Source organism: Podarcis gaigeae (genome assembly GCF_964106915.1).
Source record: "Podarcis gaigeae genome assembly, chromosome: 1".
Taxonomy (NCBI): Eukaryota; Metazoa; Chordata; class Lepidosauria; order Squamata; family Lacertidae; genus Podarcis; species Podarcis gaigeae.
In genome coordinates this window covers 59,450,903-59,475,319 of record NC_139678.1, presented here as the reverse complement: position 1 = coordinate 59,475,319, position 24,417 = coordinate 59,450,903, and the positions used below count along the sequence as shown (strand labels likewise).

The following is a 24,417-nucleotide window of genomic DNA, read 5'->3' as shown; positions in this document are numbered from 1 at the left end:
TTCCTTCCAGTAGCACCTTAAAGACCAACTAAGTTCTTCTAGGTATGAGCTTTCGTGTGCATGCACACTTCTTCAGATACACTGAAACAGAAGTCACCAGACCTTTCTATATAGTGAGAAGGTGGGGAGGGGTATTACTCAGAAGGGTGGTGGGAATGGGTGATTGGCAGATAGCTGTGATGAGCAAGTTCTCTCTGGGTATGTCTGGCTCTGTTGATCTGTTGTCTAACTTCATCTGCTGGGTATTTTAGTTCTAAAAAGGTTTGCTGTAGATCTCTTAGGTGAGAGTCTGCAAGACAGACCCAAAAAAGAAAATAACAGAACACCTCTAGTGTTCTGTCTGCAAGACAGACCCAAAAAAGAAAATAACAGAACACCTCTAGTCATCACATACAGCTCCCAAGTTAAAACAGTACAACACATCATCAGAGATCTATAACCTCTCCTGGACAATGACAGTTCTCTTTCTCAAGCTCTGGGAGGAAGACCTTTCATTGCTTACAGACAGCCACCCAATCTTAAACAACTCCTAACCCACAATAATACTATAACCAGACTTAACACGGACACTGGCACCAGAGCCTGCAATAAACCCAGATGCCAACTTTGCTGCCACATACACCCGGACAACACCATTACTGGCCCCAACAACATCACACATACCATCTCGGGACTATTTAATTGCTCATCGTCTAACATTGTGTATGCCATCAAATGCCAACAGTGTCCTTCAGCTCTCTATATTGGACAAACAGGCCAAACCTCACGCCAAAGAATAAACGGACATAAATCCGACATCAGGAACCACAAGACAGAAAAACCAGTAGGAGAACACTTCAATCTCCCAGGACATTCTATACAAGATCTCAAAGTAGCTGTTCTATTACAAAGGAATTTCAGAAATAGACTGGAAAGAGAAGCTGCTGAATTGCAGCTTATCACCAAACTTAAAACCATGGAGAGACCTGGTCTGAACAGAGACATTGGATTCTTATCTCATTATACATGACAAAGCCATTTTTCACCTTCTCACCCCTTGCTTTTTCCTGTAAGACCTATTGCAGTCGTTAAGAGTCGTCAACAGGCTCATCACAGCTATCTGCCAATCACCCATTCCCACCACCCTTCTGAGTAATACCCCTCCCCACCTTCTCACTATATAGAAAGGTCTGGTGACTTCTGTTTCAGTGTATCTTCCTTAAGTTGTAATACACCACATGCTGCTTTTAATGCCATGGTGTCTTCTAAAATGATACATTGTGTACTAGTGCAAATAAGTCCATTACTTTACTATGTAGAACTCAGCTACAAGCAAGTCTATCACTGTAATTTCATTATTTCTACTATTACATTTATATTCTGCCTCTCCTCCAAGCTCAAGAACGTGTAGCTGGTTCTTCCTACCCTATTTCAACTTCAACAACCACTGGAGTTATATTAGATTGGTTTTTACTGTATTCTGTTTTGAAAACTTTCAATGAAAAAAACAGTGTTTTTTTTTAAACAACAACAACAACCCTGGAGGTAGATAAGACAGAGACAGTGAAGGGCCAAAAGCCACCCATTGTGACTGAGTGTCAGAGGTAAGTCCAGGTCACATCAGTTCTGACATTTTAACTGCTATTCTATACAAGATCTCATTTTTCACCCAGCCCTCAAATGTTGTGCTTGTATGGAAACTAAGCCTCATATCCAAAGCAAAAATTGTACTTCAAGACCAACAAGCTTGGACTAATTCTATAATCTTAAACAATATATGTTTACTGATTTAACCTGCTATTCTTCAGTGTGAATTTTTTAAATACAGTATGAAACTCAAGATACACAGGACCCTTGCTGTGTGTCAAGTCCACTGAGACGTATGATTTGTAGTATTTAAGAACTGCACACCCCTCTTAAACTTTAAGAAAGGTGAACCACAAACCTGTAGTCTGAAACAAGCTCTTCAAATGCCATGATAATTTTGCGAACTTGTATTGAAGCTGCTGCTACCTGCTTCTAAATGCATTAGCACAACTGAGAGAAGTATTTCAGCCATTATTCATCATTATTCAGTGTATTAGGGCCTTAGCCTTGGTTATTATTTCATTCATAAATGTTTTCCCTTGATTAGTTGAAAAGCCAGTAATTACACTTGTAAATACAAAAATGTTCTAATTTAATAAATGTGAGCATGAATATATTAAATCTAAACAGCCCTTATATACAGATTTACAGATCAAAGAGACAGTTCAAGTTACAAATCAGTTTTCATATACTAAAATATTTTGAAATTCAAAGCATCTCTCCCCACCCTTAATTATCAAGTGCAAATTTTAATGGACACATAAGAACAACAATGGCTAGGATTTCCAGGCTGCTTTATAAAAAAGGCCTTTCATAAACAATTTGAAAAGTGACATTTCACAGTTGTACTTACTTCCAACCTATTGGAAGATTTCATATATGAACTACAGTTGTCCCATTGCATTATCCACTTTGCTGCAGTTTGTTCATGTAAAACAACCTTTCCCAAAATAACAGTGATACAAATATAGCAAAGGAAATTCCGAAATAAGTTGCAAACTGTAAAGTGTATACCAAATATCCATATTTATTTCAGCTTCCAGCTGAATCCCAAGGACTGGATGTAGGTTATCTTCACACAGCATGAACATTTCTATCCTTCAATGAATGAAACGTTAGCGTGTACTGCTTAGTCCAGTCAATGATGTTGGGCTTGAACATTCCAAAGCATTTACACTGGAAGAAGTCTGCTAGGTTCTGAAGGCAGCCATAGCTAAGAAGGGGAAGAAAACAACATGATGAGAGTGGAAATATTTTCCCTTGTTTTGCTAATAAACAAAGTGCTTGAAACATTTATATGGCCCCAGGGAAATGTTCTGGGAGGAGAAGGGGACTGCCGAGCAGCACTCCTGTGAAAGGGCTGTTTGTGAGAACTAGTTTCTCAACATGCGGCTATAGTCATATATGCCCCATACAGAGATACTGGTTTGTATATATGGCACTTCCACACAGGCCTTTACATACTTCCAAGGTACTCAAAATGGACATAAGTAATGTATTTATATGCTAAAAGAAATCAATCAGATTTAGCTATATGTAACAAACTTTTACAACGCAGAAACAACATTAAAACTAAACAGCATCCCCCATCTGTAAAAGGTTTCTGACAAGTTTTGGGACATCTTGGTAGGTTCTAATAAAGGCATTGGGCTCTTGTGGGTATCCATGAAAACAGATATTAGAAGAGCTATCAACTGTATCCAGCAAAGGAATGAAAGGCTTGTGGTCTATTTCAGTCTGCAAGTCCTTGCCATGGATGAAGGGATCCAGCTCAAGACTGAGATGTCTCTTCTTCTTTGGTGATCGCTCATAGCCGAGTAATATTGTCTTCCATGAACACGTCTTAACAGTGAGTCCATAAGTGACTGTGAAGGCCAATTCTGGATCCACACTTCCTTCCACAGTAGGGACATAGGTTTCCAGGCAGGAGTTGATCATGGTGAGGGTTTACCAAACGTGCCTTCCTCTTAGCACGTTTCTCCCTTTGGTCCTGAGTTTGAGTGTCTTCAAAGTCCATGACACCTTTGGTAAAGGCTGTACATCCTTTAACATCCCAGTTTGAGGGGTGGTGGTGGAGGGAATGAATAACAGCTTTCTTTCTCAAGGTCACTGAGAATGCTGCAAAGCAACATGGTTCTTATGCACCAAGGTTAGGTGGAGGTCCCCTCTATAACATGCGAGTGATGCAGACATGAAACAGAAACTCTCCCCGCAAGTCTTCCCTAATCTTGTGGTCTCTAGAAGTTGAAGGCATATTGGCTTGGGATGATGGGGCCAAAAGTTACTTACTTATATGGAGTTTTCCTGAGTGAAACAGGATGCTTTGAACGCTTACTCTGCTTCCAGAGGGCACTCCTCTCATGTGAGGTCAATCCAAGAAAGGTAATCTTGAAAGAAACAAACAAAAAATGGAAATTGCCTATTACATGCAATTCAGGAAGAATACGGAAAGAAATGAAGCTCTACATGAAATGTCAGAGGTACCCAAAAGATAGTATTTTATTGCATTTTAATGAAGCTATAAAAAACAGGGCCCCTTTGAGTTAAAAGCATGTTAACAGTGGAAAAACTGTGAGAGAGGTGCTACTAACAATTAATGCTGGGTTCACCATCCCAACTATTGACAGAGGTCTCAATATAAAGCTGTTAGAACTGTGTGCTTGAATCACTTTCTGTGTAATGCTATTAATTATTCAGCAACTTATTATTGGGCACAAGATACCAAGTCAAGAACAGTATCAATCTTAACTAAATTCTGCAAGCAGGCATTCTTACTTAAAATCATGTATTTTTTTCCCTGTGCAGTTTTAATAGCTCAACTAGAAACACATTTCCAATCATTGCCCCATATGCACAGTTCAAAATAGTCAAAATCAGGAGAAGAGATGGGTAGATCTCAGACTGATGCCAGAAATAACTGCCAGTGGGAGGCGGGGGCTACAGAATCCTCTCCTCCTTAGGTTGAACGTGCTCATGAAGTTCAGCACATTCCGCTTGATCACAGCTTAGGGAAAATGAGCTAAGATGACCAGTATACGTATTTGTTGCTAATACACTTTTCCATGCTCGTTCCTTGGCTGAAAATGAGCGCACAAGTGGCTACTTATGCAGCCAAGCTGGCATCCTTGATTTGTAATGACACAAAAATAAAGAAGAGGAAAAGGTGACTTAATGCTCCCAGACAGCTATCTTCAAAGGTCATAAAGGGTTTAGCATGGAACAATGATGCACAGCTGAGCTGCCCGACAGTTTTCAGTTCAGCACTAGCCACTCCACTGGGCAGGATCAATTATTCATACCATATTTTTAGAAACTGGCAACAGGACTATTTTTCTCTCAAGTCCTTCCATCTGAACATAACATTCTCAACAAGCATTTGCCGCACGTGAACCTTAAACTAACAGCCCAACTTCAAAGGTCTAGTTTACTTGCTGCAGTTTGTGATCCTGCAGCTAGAGCAAGATCCCAAATCTGGAAGTAAGGCAATTAAGAGCAAACTGGGCATGCTACACACCAGGGCAGGGAATGTGAGGCTTCAACCCTTTCATAAGCTGCCCAGGGAGACTGAAAATGAGAGCAACTCTGTTGTACAGTCACATTAAGTGGAGGACTTGTGCAATATTGGCTGCTGGTGTGCTGGCATTAGAGTTGGAACCAGTCCCATCTCTGGCACTGGGACACCAGTTTGTCCCTTATGCCAGTGCTGAAGCTACTATTCAAACCTCTGAGCTGCTGCATTTCCATAATTACTGGATCATCATTCCATCTATATCCAAACTTCAGAGGTGAGTGTGGATCTTTATGTAGCCAAAACACACAAGAAGGGTATCAGGAGGCCTGGAGGAACTCCAAGGCCTGGAGAAGTACAAAAAGTCTTTTTTGGGGAAGAAATGGACAGGGAACAGAGTCCTCCAAAACAGCCCAATGAGAATTTCAGTAGCCACAGAATTGTTTTGGGAGGGAAACCAGAGTGAAATATCATGAAGGGAGGTGTGGATGACTAACAGAACAGAAGCACTCCACACTAACATTTTGTTGCAGGTGTACTGATTCACAGAAACACTCTTGATTGGCACCTACTAGCTTGAGATATGGTTAGATCTACACACAAAACTGAGGTTCAGTATTGAGATATTAATTATAGGGATGCAAGGGTCGGTTGCTGAAGAAGTATTACAACTGAAAAACCTTTAGGAATAAACCTTATATAAAATCAAACAGTACCTGATAGAGCTGAAGGATTAGCAACAACATAGCCCACGACGTGTGAAAAGATATGAGTGTGAAAATGTACAACACCCATGGAGAACAAGACACAATCTGCGTGAAGGAAGTCCATGCTCCATCTTCCCAGTATGTTGTTGTGCAGTGTTCTGACCAATCTAGGACAAGGAATTTTTATTTTCAGTTTTTAAAAAAGGTTGCTTGAGAACAGATGATGGTGATCTACCCAGAAGATCCAATCTGTACATTTACTACAAAAGTATTGTTCACATATTTAACAAGCCACAGGAATAGCTGAATGTAAATAGGGAGTACCGTTCTCTCAGTGTGGCCAGGGTCAAAGATCTATTTGTAGCAGAACTCTTATGAATTGAAAATTAAAGCTTTACGGAGAGATATTGCTCAACATGCACAAGCTTCCCTAACAAAACATAACCTCCATTTGTTCCATTGCCATTTACGTGATATTTTGTGTGTGTGTGCCAGAAGCTGTGCATTTAGCAAGCAGAATTGTTCACATGGCAATTTCTCCTGATCTCAACTTTTCATATTCCAGATTATGAAAAGTTTAAAAAACAAAAACAAAACATTTTTTGCTGGAACATGAAACAGTGGAATTTTCTAAAATGTTACTCAATAGAAGGCAAGGTATCAATATATAGCAGTTTGTGGCAAACTAATTAGTGAAATAAGTGTAGGGAATACATACACAGAATTGTTCCGTATAGTGCCCAGATATTCACCATTGTCAGGAAAACGAGAAACAGGACAAAATAAGAATGGTTGCCAACACCTAGATTAGAAAAGTTGGTAAGGATTTGTTTATACCACAGTCACAAGGCAATTCTTCCACACCATATCCCCAGTCATCAAAAAATGCACCCAAGTAATCCATGGAAACAAAACTAGTTGAGGGAAATTAATAGCTAAAGTTCTACATGTTTTCTGCTATAAGAATTCAGGAGTTGGCCATTTGATATCCCACCCAAATCATGGCAGCGTTAACCGAACAGAAATGTGCATGTTTACTCTGAAAAGCTCAGGAAGGCTGACTTTTATATGTATAGGATTTCAGCCCAAAATTACATAAAATGTATTTTAAGTACTACAAGCCAAGCTTTTTAACAATACCCAAACTGTGCAATGTGCATATGAAACTACTCTTACATTCTAACTGGTTGCGGTTCCCTGTGCAGCTTGTCAACATCCCATCACATAGCACTCAACTACTAAAGTTTCTCTACATGATGTATTAAGGGCTCTGCTTTGAAGTCTCCAAAAACATTCCTGGCACTAACAACGGACTTCTAGTTCTGCTAAAATAAGCTCACCTATGCATCGTCCAATCCAAATGCAATGCTGGTCATATCTAGCTACACATGAGTTGCAAGTGTGGCAATGCATGGATCTCAACGGTTTTTTCACCTTGGGAAGAATGCAGGGGAAAGTAATTAACTCATGATTCAGAAAATATATTCACAGATGTCCTGATTAGCTTTAAATCTTCACCCTTACTTACAAAACCACACAAAACCCAACAATATGAGCCACCACTTTGGGTGGCCAAGATCATGGCTTGGTTGGATTCAGAGAAGCCTGTGTGCACATGCAAAGTGCTTCCACGTATGAATGGGAGGCAGGAAGGAAGGAAGTTCCCATTCATGTAACATAAAGGATACCATTCTGAAGACACCCACTACCTTTGGGGAAAGGGTTTTAAATCTGAATGCAGGCCAAGGCCAACAAGCAGGCTGCAAGAGCTGTTTGTTGCCACTGATGGACCACTTTTATTGGCACTCCTATCAGGTCTTGTAACCCCTAATTCATGAGCTGTTAAGACAGCAGAGCAGCTTGCAGGATTGGGCTGCAAAAAATATCACTTATTATATACAGTGGTACCTCGGGTTACAGACACTTCAGGTTACAGACTCCGCTAACCCAGAAACAGTACCTTGGGTTAAGAACTTTGCTTCAGGATGAGAAAAGAAATTGTGTTCCGGTGGTGTGGCGGCGGCAGGAGGCCCCATTAGCTAAAGTGGTGCTTCAGGTTAAGAACAGTTTCAGGTTAAGAACGGACTACCGGAACGAATAAAGTGCTTAACCCGAGGTACCACTGTATACCAAATTAAAGATATATCTGTGGAATTAAAAATAAATAAATCAATACTAGAACAAAGCATGACTTACAAGACACGATGTGCAAAAGGTTCTGAAATCCAAGGAGCCAGATTCTCCAAGATTAATAATATTCTGAAAGACAGATATTTTTCAATCATTTTATCTATCGTTTTTGTGAATCCTCATAATGGCATCATCATTGAGAGATCCTACATTCACCTTTATATACTTCTGTAAGCCCATTTTGGGTGCTGGGAGTAGGATTTTCATTCCTTTCAAGGCAGCCATGACATCCCAATCTAAAGCAGTTTATCTCTGCCTGATTAGTATCAGAAGCTTCTCCACACCCCTTCCTGGATTCTTTCAGCTTTAAATGACCAGAGCCTTAAAAGTTTACAGTATCTTAGTGCTGTGTGTGTGTAACAAAAGAGTGGAAGGATGTTCCTGGCAAAGAAGTATGATGCTGGAGCAGTGTTTCTGAAACTGGGAGGTATTCCCTACATTATTATGGCCCTGGAGAGTCCTTTTACTTGTCCTTGTATATCTGACACAAGTTCCTATTTTCTTGAAGTGCTGACAGGTTTCCTTGCTATAGTCTCACAATTTCCCCAAGTTGCTATCACTGGTGGTGAATATTTACATTACGAGGAAAGTGCTAAGTAAAGTATCTCCAAAATGCATTGTTCTCAGGTGACAAATGTATAAAAAATATAATGTATTATAGGAAATCATGGCATACATTTGATGCAAGCAAAAAATACCTTTTTATTCTCTTCTTCTGTAGTCTTAATGAATCCAGGATCAGTTCTGATAGTTTTGTATAAATAATAGAAAAGACCCACGATACCAAGAAAGAAGGGAAGCCGAGAAATCGTGCCTGAAAAATGTAAGCTCCAGTTAAGGAATATGTCTAAGAAGGTGCTGGATTAGATGAGCCTTTGTTGTGACCTAAGAAGGCTCTTTTTATGCTTCCCATATTCATGTATTGCTGCATATTAAGCATCCCTCTCCAAGGACTCAGCTAGACTGGTAAAGAAAAAGCCATTTATATGCATTGTATAAGCAATATAAGTGCCTGGCGTGCTCTGGTCCATGGGGTCACGAAGAGTCGGACACGACTAAACGACAACAACATCATAAGCAATATAACATTATGCCACCAGATGGCGATGTGGAGTCCCATTTTTCTCTACTTGTTTTCCGTTTAAATTTACAATGCTTTAAACTGAAACGCTTCTTTGATGTGCCTAGATCCAGCCCAAGCTACGCTTCAAAGTTGAATGGATGCCTTAATGCCTGCAAAGCATGCTACAATAACAATATTTACAAAATTGTTGTAAATAAACCACAACATCATAACACTGAAGCAGCAGTAGCGCCAGTACTATAAAGTATCTTTATTAGAAGCCAAGCAAATATATGCATGCATTTTAGCTGGAACATGCCCAAGCAGTTCACAGGAATTAATCCAGATAATTGTATTAATGAGATCTCATTAGAAACCATGCAAAAAGAAAATACCACTTGAGAGATGAAGTAATTAACATTGAAATGCTATCTAGTACTAGAACAGATTAAAGATGGCTTAAAACAGTAATTATTGTTGCTGCTGAATCTCTGTTATCCTTTTCATAAAAAAATAAAGCCCCATGTGCAGAAGCTAAGCAAAACAGAGGGCTGAAAATACAATATTTGAATATCAGAATCATGTCACTCGCACAATGCAGCCATGTGAATTAGCAATTCTATGCAAAATACAGCAGCTGCGAGCAAGAACATACTGTTGTACTAGGACAAACTTAAAGGCAATGTGGAGACAGAGATGTTTGTTATGCTGCTACCTAGCTGTTGTCTACCAAAACATGGCTAATCTTTTGTACCCTTAGCACAGTATATCAACACATCAGGCCGCTTGCACTATTCTCTCACTGAGTTTTGGTAATGCTTTGTTGGTATTCACCCAAACCCAGTAGGAATAAATTACTTGTATTTTATCTACCCTACATATAGGGGGAAAGGATGCTGCTGAGGAGGTGATCCAGACTGCATTCCAGTTAAAGACAAGGGAAAACTACTGGATTTATTGCCAGTATCTGCTTTCCTTTCCTTTGACAGCATAGCAAGACATCAGTGTTGTCAGAGGCCAAGAGTCCTGACAGATGGGCAGTGTTACATGTTGCAGAAACATGACTCTTCCTTGATAAGAAAAAGCCCACCTATTGCCCCAAGCTGTCAGTACATTGAAAACTGTATTTTATGTTTCCACCTCAAGAAATGTCTTATAGCAGCTTCCTATAAAATGTTAAAAGTCAGAATTTCTTAAGATTTCTACAGAATGAAAGCATTTTAATATCTGAAAGAACAAGACCAGTGTTTCTTTTATTCAATAAAACACAAAGGATATCAGGCAGGAACAAGATGAAACAGGTCCAAGATATCCAGAAGACGGAACCAAGCAAGAATGCTAATGGGAAATATTGTAGTTTGTAGACTCCTACAAACTGCCTGAAAAGGAAATTTGAAAAACATTTCCATGAAGTATACAACATTTAAACATTCAAAATAACATCTGACATACAAACATTCAAAAAAACTTCAGCAAATTTATTTTTCAGGTTATGCATAAAAAAATTTTTGTGTGTTTGAAAGGGTTACAACAATGTTTATATGTAACATAGAACTGCAGTTTGTTCTAAAATGAATTAGAAGCTTTCAATATTTCCTTCTTCCATGAAGGCAGGGGATGGAGAGTCCCAAAGCTCATGCATGCTTATCTACAAGGTGGGAAACCATGGTTTCCTGTGATGTCTCAACTGAGCCTTCCTAAATCCCCCACCCCAAAACAAAGAAAGACACACACACACACACACACACACACACACACAGAGAGAGAGAGAGAGAGAGAGAGAGAGAGAGAGAGACTTAAAATACACTGTTTACGCTGATGTAGATTTGAATTATGTTCCAAGGCTGCTTCACACATTACTATTTTTTTCTACACAATAGAAGCTTTCAAAACATATGTAATCACTTGTAAGCAGTCCTACAGACATGACACGCCTTGCACATCCACCCGGTGCACACATTGTGGGAAGTTGCAGTCAATTACTGCTGCATGTAGCCAATCAATGACACATTTTTCACTATGGAAGTAATTTCTATGTAAGAAAGCCATAATGTGTCCAGCAGAACTTTTTTCCTTTGGATTCTATTCAGTGCCATCTCTCCATCCAATACTCCAAGTGCCACAATTAATATTATTGAAAGACTACCATCTTATTGATGAAAGAGGGCAATGCTTGTTGTGGCTCATAGTTTAGGAGGTGAGCATCTTAACCAGGCCATGTGTTTTCCCTTTAACTTAAAACGAGTTCCTTGTTGATCTTCTAGGAACACAAAGCACAACTCTTTGCAATGTAGAAATAACCACAAGGAAGCTAGGGGCACCTACCTTGCAATCAGGGACATGATAACAAATATGAAGACTAGCAAGCTTCCTTTCAACAGCCACGAATCTGAATTTAAGTCCGCTACATATCCTATAGCCCATATCAACGCCAACGATGATATTAGCAAGAGTAAGAACTACAATAAAAAGAAATAGTATCAGTTTCATAATAACATGGTATGGAGGGAACCACATGTGAAAGTTGGAAAACAGATCAGAAGAAACTGATGCTGAAGAATGGGAAGGGGAGAGAAAAATCGTATCTCACAACTCAGAAATGCTTGAAGTTGCCTTGCTTATCAGCTAGAAAGTAGAGCCTATCTGGCATCACTCAGGTACACCCAATTCTTCCCAGGGGGTACTCAGGGGTACTCAGTACCAACACCTCTGTATGTTGTTGCAAGTGTGGCACTTGCTGTAACAACTTCATGGTGAGTACCATCACCTATTTTTCTAGGGGGAAAAGCACTGTGTACATCTTTTCACTTGACTTCTGCCTCTCGATCAGGAGCAAGATCCCAGAAGTACAATTTCCCTCTTCCCCAGCCAGATAACAATCATTTAAAGTTTTTTTTTTAATTGTGCAAAATATTGAAGCTCAAGAGATGCATTAAAAAAAACCCCAATTAGAGAACCATAGCCAAGTATTTGGCACAAGCGAGTGTTTAAATAAGTATGTGATTGTACGCCCACTACCTCGTTTGTCTCTTTGACCTTAATACTCACTTACAGTTTCAAGGTTCCTAAGAGGACTCTTGTGGCTGTCAAAGAATGGGAGACTTTGCCTTATTTGACTTTCTCCATGACAGAGCAACTGTGTTAGAAAAGCATATCAGGAGCAATTTTCTCTTCCTTTAAATTTAAAGGAAGCATCCAATGGTCTGAACCAACAACCCTGAAATCCTTGAGTCTGCTGATTGTCAATTTTTTTTCTACCAACAATACACAAGATCTTACTTTTCCTAAACCCATCACGAGGTTTCTCTCCCAGCTACATGTTCTCTTTGCTTTCATAAACCTTTTGCCTCCACCACTCATTCTTTGAGGTTGACTCAGCCAGCAAATTCTATCAAGTCCTGGTTCAGCTCCAGCCTAAGCGGTAAGTGGGAATCTGCAAGCATTCCTAACTCAAATGGGTTTTCTTTAAAAGTGCACTGCTGCATGCCAAGATGTGTATCACTATACAATACCTCATACTTTCCCAGAATCCTCAGAAACCTAGAATTTTTTCTGGCTCTCAGTTTCTCTTCTTCACAAAGCAGATGAACAAGTAAGCGATTTTTAGTTTGATGAGCAAGGTCAAGCGGCCTCTCGCCCTTCAAATAAAAAGTTTTAAAGTTATTTAAAAACCAAGTAAGAGGAAGAAAAGCTCAAAAAGGTTATGCAAGCAAGAACATAGCACAACATCTTCTTATTTCAGGCCTAATTGTTAGCAACCCTGCAGGTTCAGGGAATGCCTCTCTGGCCATACGTGAGCTCGGGGCACCCATGTTGACAACCTTAGTTCTAAAGAAGCTTGACAAAACAAACCCTTAAGTTTACCTTGTAAGAATAGAAACTTACAGAAATGTTTAAAAGTTAAAGGGTGCAAGGAGATTAACGGATATATTAGCTTTGTGCAAATGAATCCAATTATGAGAAATAAGTGAACTATTGTAACACCAGCACTACAAATAGATTTTTTTTTTATTAGCAGTCCTCTCTATATGTCATGCAGTCCTAGCTCCAAACAAAGTTAAAATTAAGTAGTGCTAAAATCCCAAGAGATATACCAGGATACTCAAACGGGATAATGCTTTTAAGTATTCTGCAAAACAATAGGAGCACAGATTAAATGCCTTATCATGTATTGTAATGCTACACTCAATTGCCTTGAGATCTACCATATTAGACTTAGGTTTATGTGTATGGTTGAATTACTGTCAAAATCTCGTATTTATTCAGCTACCCTATTTAAAACCACAATTCACATACAACTGTGCTGGCTAGGGAAATGGGGTTTGTAGTACAAAAACATCTGGAGGGCTCCAGGTTGTCAAAGGCTGCCATAAAGAGAACAGGTGTTTTCAGAGACCAGGTGTTACCTGTTCTAATAATAAGCTATTTCTCTCCCCGCACTCCACAAAAGATGACCACTTATCCTATTTACAAAAGTTTCCTCAAATTGATTTCCCTCACAAATAATTATGAAGCTACACTACTCCATTTTTTTGAACAGATGACTGTGGTGTTTTCCTCTACAAGTATTTATTAAAGTAAAGTAATAATAGTAATATTAACAGCTGGTATCCAAAGGACCATATCCAACACAGCAGCTCCACTCATGCAAAGGACTTCCCTGCATGCCACTGAACTGCCTCTCCTTTCCGCTTGTTTTCCACACGCCCTCAAAATAAGCTCCTAAGGGTTGGGGGACCCTCTGGAGCAGGAGGGGGGCATGGGAGAAGGAGAAGAAATGGAAGTCCCACTGTGCCCATGGAATCCTGCTGGTGTAGTGTTGAATACAACCAGAGAGATGTGCACAAGGGCTTGGGCATGATCCATGGAATTGACATTTTCATGCCATATCACAGACTACCATGCCATATCACAACCTACTTTTGAAGGCACCAACAGATTCAAAAGTGGTTATCCACATGGCATGGAGAGTGAAGAAACACAAGCCCCAAGCCCTCTTGGGTGCACAGCCATGGAGTCCTTTGGATCTCACCCAACATTTTTTCTGCATTCTAAACACTACAAAGTACTTTACAATACATGATTGCAGTAATCTTTACAACCCTGTAATGTAAAGTTTTTATTATCCCCATACTGTAGATGGGCACTGAAGCAGGGAGAGAAAGCCATTTTGTGAGTTTAAGATGAACCAGGGACTTCCTGATTCACACTCCAAGCCACAATACCATAGCAAATAAATAGTTCAACATGATTCTTTTTATTTTATTTCTTGTGAGCTGCCCAGGTAACCGATGGTGTTGGATGGCTTATATAAATACAGTTAGCAACAAAGTTGTGTTTAACATTCGATTGGAAGCCGCCCAGAGTGGCTGGGGAAACTCAGCCAGATGGGCGGAGTATAAATAATAAATATTATTATTATTATTATTATTATTATTATTATTATTATTACAACAAGAACGGTGCTAACCATGCTTATGTACAGGTGAGGCATCTAGATGCACATATATAGAACTTCTGACCACCATGGGGAGTAATATTATCTGTGATTTCAGGAAACAGAATGGAGCAGAACAGAACAGCAAAACTCTTGTGGCTAGCATTGCTCTTTGCTTTGAAACAGAAAGAAATAAAGATATTTTTGCTTTTGATGGAAAAAGACTGTAGCCCTGAAGCTGTGCTTTGAAAACTGTATTGTGATTTTAATAGCCAGGAGGCTCTTTATTGATGAAAACAAACTCATACCTTGATATTTTTGATGTCCAGACTCGACCCAGCTTCTAGCAACACATCTACAGCACTAACATTTCCTGATACAACAGCCCAGTGCAATGCAGTGTTTTTCTCTATGTTGTCTACAGCTTTGAGGGAAGGATTAAACTTTAACAGAAAACGAGTAGGTTCCGTCCTAGATGAAAATATATACAAGTCAGCAAAGAGAAAACACACATCACCTTTAAAATGTACCGGTATGTATTTTAATAATTTATTTTATTAATAGTAACTCTGGTATGCTGTTACTCAGGAATAAATTCTAGAGGCGTACTCATGTTAACTTGTTACTGCAAACAGAAGAATGTGGTACATTTAAGATTTAAAAAGTCTTAATAAATTTGGCATAATCAATCTGTTCATCTTTAAAGTACCACAGGACTCTTTTTTGAGTCACTTTGGAATAAGGACATCTAAGCACCTGAAGTAAAATATTCAGGGCAGGACATAGAAGATTCATGACGGCAATCATTTTTCTGTGTTTTTGACGGGCAAAGAAAAGCATTTCAAGAGCAGAGAAGGGGTATCGTTGAGCTGGACAGGATGCATAGTGAATAGATATACATGTTTGCCTATTTAAAGAAGAATTTGTGCATGGTAGAAGGTTATAAGCAGCTTACGAGAAATAGAAAAATTACAGAAAGGAGAAGAGGCAGAAATACTTAGGATTATGATATTATCTGTCAAAAAGGTTTCGCCTGCAGTAGAGAAATAAGTGTTCAACATGGATGTATTGATTTCATGACAGTTACACTTATGGGAACTCATCATATTTTCCATTATAAAATAAACTCTGAAAAATTGCTTTGGTAATGAATATGTCACTTGGTATTTCTTCATGAAATATTTGAGCTGTTTTGAAATAATACAGGTTAAATGCTGCAATCCTATGCATACTTATTCAGGAGAGGTCTCAGTGAAATCTGTGCAACTCACTTCAAAATAAACATTTTACGATTATACAGCACCTTAATTATAATCATTACTTACCCAATTACTTTGTGTGCTGACAGCATAAGAGGTGTTTGTCCATTATGATCAGTTGTATCTACACTCTAAAAATGAAAAGATATTACCACTTCAGGAAATGAAAGCCTAAGCCAGATGTACAAACAGAGCCATAAATTGACAATCCTGCATCAAATTAAATTAAGCTACTTATTTCATTGAACATTTACAGCTGAATAACATTTTTGTATGGCCCACAGGCCCTGCCTTTCTTACTCTGGTATATATGATATGTATCAATTGTTCTCATGAACTGGGAGTTCTAGAACTGGTACCACTAAAAAGCAGCACAGCACACTCTGGCAACTTTATTTTCTATAAATATACACACCAAATCAGAGGCGTTAATAGGAAAAAGTGATATATCTGAATGGCTTACCTTCAACTGTCATTTTTGGTTAGACTATTAAGTATTACAGCATGAAGTATTAAATAATAAATTATATTAAATGAAAATAAGATGTGCTAGGCAGAAGCAGGTTGGTGCATCTAAAAAACCACTAATATTACTAGGAGGATTTTTCAGGCCTGCCCCAAGCTGGCAATTCTTTAAAACAAATTCATCAGTGGTTCAAGATCCTACTTCAGCAGCTGCATTTTGCAATGTTATCAGTGATGAAAATGGGAAGAAACTGATATGTATGGGATCTGAGGAAAAAAACATGCATTTTAATGCAGTTTTTAAACCAACTAAGTATGATAGTATGAATTGGGCTGACAGATAAAGAAATCTTCAAATTGACATGTTAAGCACTGAAACAAAGGCCAAGAGGTTGAGAAGCAGTACCGGACTCCTCTGGTTATCAAGCTAGAATAACAGCAGTTTGTGCAGTTGGATCTCTAAATGAAACTGGAAAATTAAATAGACTCATCCGAAAGGCTGTTGTAAAAGGAAGTAAACATCTGTGGCAGGATGTAGTGATTTACTTTTATTTGTGCAGCTATGAAATGGGATTTCATAACAGTACCACTATTAGGATCCAAGTCATCAGTAAGGTTTCATCTCATAATAGCATCCACACAAAGGAAGTGCCCAGTGTAATATTAAGTTTATCATACTAAGAACATACCTGACCCTTTGATATGAGGTAAGCTATGACGGGCATGTGCTGAAAAAGCACAGCTAAATGCAAGCTGCTATATCCTTCACCATCAATTAGAGTTGGGTCTGCTCCACATTTTAACAACAGTATGACCATAGACAAATGCCCTTGTCTGGAAAGAGACAGAAGTGTTTAGTTTTAGAACACTACCTGATATAGAAAATATAATGCATTATTTCTTATGGAAAAGAGAAATGCTGATACTGCCAACTGCCGGCTTTAAAACTGTAGTTTGGAATTACATTATTAGCACAAAAACTATTGATAGCAGCCACACTATTAGACACTAGCAAATGGAAGAATAGAGATATTCCTATTGCTAAGTGACTGTATGAGGGACAGTAACTGATGAAGCACTGATCGGATTAGAATAAGAAACAAAGATGGAAAATTGGGCTGTATTCACCTAACCAGCCCCATCAGCAGGAGCCCTGCAAAAGGATTTCCACTTATACAATGTGACTTTTTCACCCTGTCCTGTGCCCCCGGAAACTGGCTTGGAGGCATCAGGAGAGCCCCCAGAAGAACAACATGCCCCTGGGGTAGGAAAGCAGGAATGGTTTCATCTGGCAAGCACTGCAGTTCCCAGATGGAATGGTTGTGCTATGTTGAATTCTACTCACAGACTTTATTTATTTATGGAATTTTTGAATGGACATATTAGCAATAATTTGGCTTCAAATGAGAATGCCAATTCTGTGAGCTTGGCTATTTTCCTTTTTTTCTAGGTGCATATATATTGAGTGGTGTAGAAGTGTTTGACTAGTACATAGTAAACCAGGTGCAAATTCACATTTATTCATGTAGCTTACCTTGGGCCAATCACCAGCTCACAGCCTAACCTAATAGGGCCCAATTGCACTGGCTGCCAATTAGTTCCCGGGCCCTATGCAAAGTGCTGTTTTTGACTTATAAAACCTTAAATGGCTCGGGACCACAATACCTGAAGGACTGCCTCTCCCCATATGAACCAACCTGGAGATTTGGAGGGTGCCAACATGAGAATGGACCTTTTCTGAGGTGGCTCCTTGTTTGTGGAATACTCTTCCCAGGAAGGCTTCCCTGGCGCCTTCATTACATATCTTTAGGTGTCAGGTGAAAATGTTTCTCTTCAATCAGACCTTTGGTGATTAACTTTCTATGGCGTTTTTTTGGGGGGGGGGGAACTATTGGTGTTTTTCTTCTAACAGATTTTGTGTTTTCATTGTGTATTTTTATGTTGTGCTGTGATCTTCAGACAAAGACTGGCATTAAAAATAAATAAATAATGCAATAAATAAATATTGTGCTTATTTAGAAAACTGTATTAAAATCCTGAAATTGAATGAACCATTAAACCTGGACAAGAACTTTGCCTTTTGTTTGTGTTTCTTATTTTTATGGTCAGCTGACTTTTTGCCAACAACTGAGGTGAAAGAAAAGAATAGAGAAACAAATGAGATGAGAGAGAAACAAATTAGTAGTTATAAAATTAGTAGTTATGTATGGGTCAGGGGAGATAACAAGAGAGTGAAAACTACACCTTTCTAGCAACATAATTTTCACAAAAGCAAAACTATGTTTCCCTCTTGCATCACATGTAACATGCATACACTCAAGAAGTCTAAAGCATGATTGGCTCTTCATTAATTTCATACCTAACAGCCCAGTGAAGTGGAGTGGAATTTAAATCACCTCCTAGTTGATCCACCACTGCACCTTTGGAAATAAAGAACCTGTGGTAACAAACAAACAAAACGACAAGGCATAAATAAAACGGAATGCTTGTTCTAAAAGTGGATCGTTCACTGAACATCTGCCCACAGTAGATTTTAGAAATAAATTTATTCAAGAATTAGCAATAAGGTCTTATAAAAAACCAGAAATTTAAACACTGTCAAAATGATGTCTTTTTCTTCAGTCACCCAAAATGCATTTTGAAAAATAACCATTCAATGGTTATCATGGCAGTTTTAATAGCTAGAAGTATACCACTTCAGGTCTGAGAAGGAACAAGTTCTTGCAAATATCTTAATACACATCTGAGATACTAACATAAATGGCACTCTCTGCTGTTGTTGGGGAACAACAGCAGAGAGCGCTGTTGCTCTTAAGACCTGCTTGGGGGCTTCCCATAGGACCTGGCTGGACATTCTGGCAAAGAAGGTTTGACTAGATTAAGCCACTGGTCTCCTTAAACTTGGAAGGAGTGGCAAAATCCTTTCCTGGCCGTAATTGCAAGGTTGTTCTCCCAAATGAACCGGCACAAACACTAAGTTGCTATCAGAGTCCCTATTCCATGTACTTTGACCGTCAAAGATGCAGCAGACAGGGAAAAGGGTCAGGAGATTTCCTGTAATGGCAGTAAGAGTCAGAAATAGCCTCCCAAGAAAGGTCAGCATGGGCTCATCTTTAGATAGGCATTTTTATTACAATAGGCCTTTGGGTCCTTTTGTCAATGTATTTTGATCGTTTGATTCTTAATCTGTTTTGGTTGGTTGTTATTAGAGTTAGTTTATGCCGAGTTTCCATTATTATATGACACAGCAAAGTACAAACGTATAAAAACAAAAACATACGCTTGTAAAAAGACATGTGGCTAATTTACAAATATCATGGTATTGTTTGGCATTCTGCGTACTCAAAGGCGGTATCTGGAAGAAGAAACACCAGTCAGGCAGGCCAAAAGATTTTGCACTGCTTTTACTGGTTCGCTGGTCTTAAAATATAATAGTATGTTGTCTTTGCCCTGACTGAACTGGGACTGCTCTGAACGTTCAAAATGATGCTAACTGATAACCTCCATCACAAAGCATTTCGCAAAAAGTTTTGAAAATTTTAAAGAGCCATATTTTCTATGAAGTAGTTTAGTGGAAGGCAGAACACATAGGCTTGATCCAAGAATAATCAGTGGAAGAAAAATAACTGAATAATGCACTAGCCCTTACACAAGAGTTTACAGGTGGCTTTCTGCAGTGCAGTGTCACAATATATCAGGGGTTGTGTTAAAGTATAAGAAACAGTGTCTTGATTATGAAAGTTTCTCCTAGCAGTCAGATTCTTGCCTTGTGCAGAATATCAACTTAAATATCTGACTCATGCAAATGGCTATTTGGATTCCACCCACAATTCAAAGTAAGGCAAATAACAAAACTGCAGTTACTGAAAACTAACATTTTTTATATTATCTGTAACCATTATATCAATTATATTTGATCTTAAGACTCAGAAGCCTCACAAAGGTCACACTAACAAATGTGAATAGTAATAAAATGAAGTTTTACAGGCATAACTAATGCACAATATTTCTAAAATATTTCTAAAACTAAGCAACATATTTTATTTATTTAAGGTGTTTGTAGGCCACTTAATCATTAGAATTTATTAGCATTCTAATATAATATTCAATTAGATAATTTAACACATTACAAAGAAAAAACCAAACAATTTTTTTATCTGTTTCATTTATATACAGTCCAAAGTCCTTACACATGCAATCACTGACAAAACTTACTTTACAAGATCAAGCCGATTATTGATTGCTGCCCAGTGAAGAAGAGTAACATTTTCTTTGTCTGGCTGTCTTACATCATACCCTGCTTCCACCAATTCCTGACACCGATCCAACAGGCCATATCTGAAATCAGAGTAAGATAAATTTGAATGCCAAAGAGTTATAGCTTTACTCTAAGTCATCATTATGTCTAAATCTGACAGTAAGAGTGGACAATACAATATATTACACGCACCAACACGGAGTCTCTGGAATGCAACTTTTATTCCAGGAAAGCAATCTAGCAGGGGAGGGGAAGACTTTCCTATGAGAAACAAATCATTTTTGAGCAACAGGGAGAGAAATAGCTAGGCTAACACACACACACACACACACACTACATATTTAAATGCTGGTTACTAGTACCCTGCTCACTTATACAACATACTGTAGCTGAAATTCAATGCATTACTTTATAACACGTGAATTATTCAAGAAACTTACTGAGTTGCTTTGACAATATCAAAATTACTGTAGTCCTCTGCAAAAGGAAGCATATCTTGTTCTTTTGGTAGATCTTTTTCTTCATACATGTTAGACCAGCTATGTCCATGATGGCCAAGGGGACCGTGGCTATGATTTTTACACTGTTAATGAACAATTAACATATTTCATAAGAAATATTTTACCCGAAAACATTGTATTCTTAAGAGAGCCTGTTGCTTACTTGCAATCTACAATATGTATTCCTGTTATAAACCATCTGCCATATACAAAAAAACAAAAAAAGTAATGGGAGCATTTAATCCAAGCCTCTGAGTAATTTGCATTCCTACCCATGTGTGAACGTGATGGGAATTAGGGCAAAAATAAATAAACAACAATGAGTGAGCACATAATCCCACATCCCAGTTCATGGTCAAACATATCAACTTATGGATCTACAGTGGTACCTCGTGTTAAGTACTTAATTCGTTCCGGAGGTCTGTTCTTAACCTGAAACTGTTCTTAACCTGAAGCACCACTTTAGCTTATGGGGCCTTCCGGTGCCGCTGCACCACCAGAGCACGATTTCTGTTCTCATCCTGAAGCAAAGTTCTTAACCCGAGGTACTATTTCTGGGTTAGCAGAGTCTGTAACCTTAAGCATATGTAACCTGAAGCGTATGTAACCCGAGGTACCACTGTATACAAAAGTACACATGAACCTGTGTCTTATACTATTATCCTGTGTCTCTTCCTATTACACAGAGCTAAGCAGAGCTTGTCTTATATGGAATGAAGGTGGCCACTAGTGAATCAGGCAGAACGCAGTGCAGGCTTAAAATGCGGGGGGGGGGGGGGGGGCTTGAATGCAAATGACTGAGGTTTGAACTAACACAAGGAGTGAGAGACAACTGGACTAAGGAACTGAAAAGGGCCTAAAGAAATGAAATAGGAATTGGTTGGTTGGCATCCCTTCTGTCTTGGATGAATGAAACACTATTAATGAGTGTCCCAAGGAAGGAAGACAACAGAGAAACAAGTTCAGTCACACGTGTACAGTCACAGCTGAGAACAGTTTCTGACAGCAATTAAAAAAGGGGCAGGGTGACCAAAGGTAGGCAAGCCTTTGCAGAGAGCCTCTGAGCCAAAGGCTGATTTCACCTTCTTAGTATTTTTTTAAAGCTTCCTTTTGGATTAGCACTGGCTTCTGCTTCCTAATTAAGCTGAAGAAACAAATATGACTGAAAACCAAGATGGGGAAAGGAGGCAATAAGGAATTTAGATAGGCTGGAAAAAACATTGCTCCCTAGTATGAATATTTATGGAAATCTCTGCACTATTAATTAAGGAATGTATCATAATCAGTTTCAGATGATATTTTGAATGTTAACTTCATACCATAATGACAGATTCATAGAATGTGAATATTAATCATTACATATAAATATTAGTACTTTCACTACAATATATTTAGGAATGTTATATGTATATGTACACACACACTTAAAAGTCTTCTTTTAAAAGTAATAGGAAAGTCACTGGAAGGCGTGGGCTCTAAAATAAAGGGTGATCTCATTGACGACAGAGATGGATGGATGAGCCATTTAATGACAGGAAATAAAAGCAAGGATTACAATACAATTTCCCTCCAGAAACTTGCAGGTGACAAAGAGTCTCTGGCCAATCAGAATTCAGATCAAAAAAGATGGAGATGTTTCCCAAGGAATGTACATTGACATCAGTGTAAGATGCTTGCTGGAGGGAACTTTCCCAAAATTAGTCAATGCATAAACATCCAAGCAATCTAGAGCATTGCCATACAGGTTCCTAGAACAACAGGGATACACCAAGGAGAATAGCAGTATTTGCGAAAGCTTCCTCCCTGAAGTTGCTAAGTGAGCACTCTGCAAGGGGTGTAAGGATGTTGGGGTAGCTGCTAATCGGTGCAGCTCCGCTCATGCACCTTTTCCACTTATGAGCTTTTCTACTGAGTAGGGCTGGTGTGTCTCAGCAGAGCACCTCTCCCCATATCAATAAGAATCTTTGATCAGGATCAATTAACAACAGATCATCATCTTCCTTTATATGGCATCTCACATTCATTTCTGGTTATATGCCTCATCCAAGTTCTCTCCATCGTTCTCTGTTGTCTGAATCTTGCATCCACGTAAGCCCTGCTCCTAGTTTTGTATTGTCCACACACAGATCAGTTAAGCTGAACACTCTTTATTTGAGGATGGGGGGAAATGTCTGTAAATGCAACACCTTTCATGGAGGAGGGTGATTTCAGCTCTTGTTACCAAAAGGAGGCTGAGTCAGGTCCACCCATAGTTGAGCAGAGGAGAGTGAGGAAACTGGGATCCTCTTCCCATCAGCCCAATACTGCCATACCAGCCAAGATCCCTTCAGCCCCCCCCCCTAAAACACTTGAGGGGCTGCCCCTTCAAAGTTGATGGGCATTGCCATTCAAGTAGTGCCACATATTGTGATCGATCATGGGGGCGGGGCTTACCTGCACTCCCCCGGCCTAACTAACACACACACACACACACACACACACACGGCTGCTGCCTCTGCCCCCGACCAACCTCTCCATGGGATCAGATGCGATCATGCCTTCCCCTTGGGGTTTTGCTTCTGATCGTTGGGCGGTGGGAAGCAGCAGGATCCGCCCCCTCGGGAAACAACTCCCCACGCCCCGTGCTTTCCTTTCTTCTTTTTTGGAAGGGCACAAGGCGGCGGGGGGGGGGGAGTAGGGCCAAGGGACGCCATCTCCTCCTCCTCCTCCTCGCTTTCTTCCGGCCTTACTGCTTCGCTTCTAGGCCTCTCCCTCCCCGGCCCTCGCTTAGCAACCCCTCCAGCTTCCCCCCCCCGGCTAGAGGCCTCCACTTCTGCCCGCCCCCCCCTTTCGCGACCCCCGTGCTCACCTCACGCCCTCCGCAGCCTCCGCTGCCGCCCTCCATGCCAGGCCGCCAAGACCAGGCCCAGCCCCGCTCGCCTGACTAGAGCCGCTTCTTGGCGCCGCTTCCTGGTTACCGACGCGCACCTTGCCCGCCGCTCTGGCCCAGGAGGAGGAGCTGCTGCAGGAGACGGAAGAGCGGCGGGCCTCCCTGGCTGCCCCGGCCCCTGGCGGCGGGGAGGCAGCCTGCAAGGCTCCCGAGGGGAAAAGGCGCCTCTGCCTCCGCTCCCCAGTTGTATCGCACGCGAGTTAAAGCCGCCACGTCGCGCTTACCTGAGAGGAGGCCCCATGGTACACGGGTCTTCACCCTGTGCATACGGTTGTGTTGTGTGGGTAAGGGGGCCAGGGGTGGGTGGGTCGGTGTGTGCACATATAGACACGGAGGACACAGCTCATGCAGTTACATGTCCTCTTATTCCTGTTCTCATTTGCTCCTGGCTAACGCAGCTCAAAGGCTGCAACGCTGCACGCCGTCTTTGGGAGGAGAAAGCCCCCTGAAAATAACAATATACTTATACCCCCCCCCCCAAAAAAAAATCCGGCTGTGTTTCCCCAGCCTGAGTCTGTCTTTTAGCTGAGAAGGA

At 40.0% G+C, this 24,417-nt stretch overlaps 1 protein-coding gene across 2 annotated transcripts; it reads right to left on the bottom strand.

Annotated features, from left to right (window-relative positions):
• Positions 1-2,141: 2,141 nt before the first annotated feature.
• On the bottom strand, positions 2,142-24,264 carry ZDHHC13 (zDHHC palmitoyltransferase 13). 2 transcript variants are annotated; one of them, XM_083750743.1, is made up of 17 exons: positions 23,802-24,264; positions 20,894-21,036; positions 20,411-20,533; positions 18,555-18,632; positions 16,885-17,029; positions 15,797-15,861; positions 14,780-14,942; positions 12,547-12,672; positions 11,360-11,493; positions 10,304-10,413; positions 8,670-8,785; positions 7,978-8,040; positions 7,122-7,215; positions 6,500-6,583; positions 5,791-5,948; positions 3,856-3,953; positions 2,142-2,779 (listed from the first exon to the last, which is right to left on the bottom strand). In XM_083750743.1, the coding sequence occupies exons 1-17, from the start codon at positions 23,835-23,837 to the stop codon at positions 2,641-2,643; spliced, it is 1,875 nt and encodes a 624-aa protein (XP_083606869.1). In that variant the 5' UTR covers positions 23,838-24,264; the 3' UTR covers positions 2,142-2,640. The 2 variants fall into 2 exon arrangements, with proteins under 2 accessions (XP_083606869.1, XP_083606870.1); XM_083750744.1 differs by having other exon boundaries at positions 8,670-8,794; positions 10,313-10,413; positions 23,802-24,059.
• Positions 24,265-24,417: the final 153 nt, after the last annotated feature.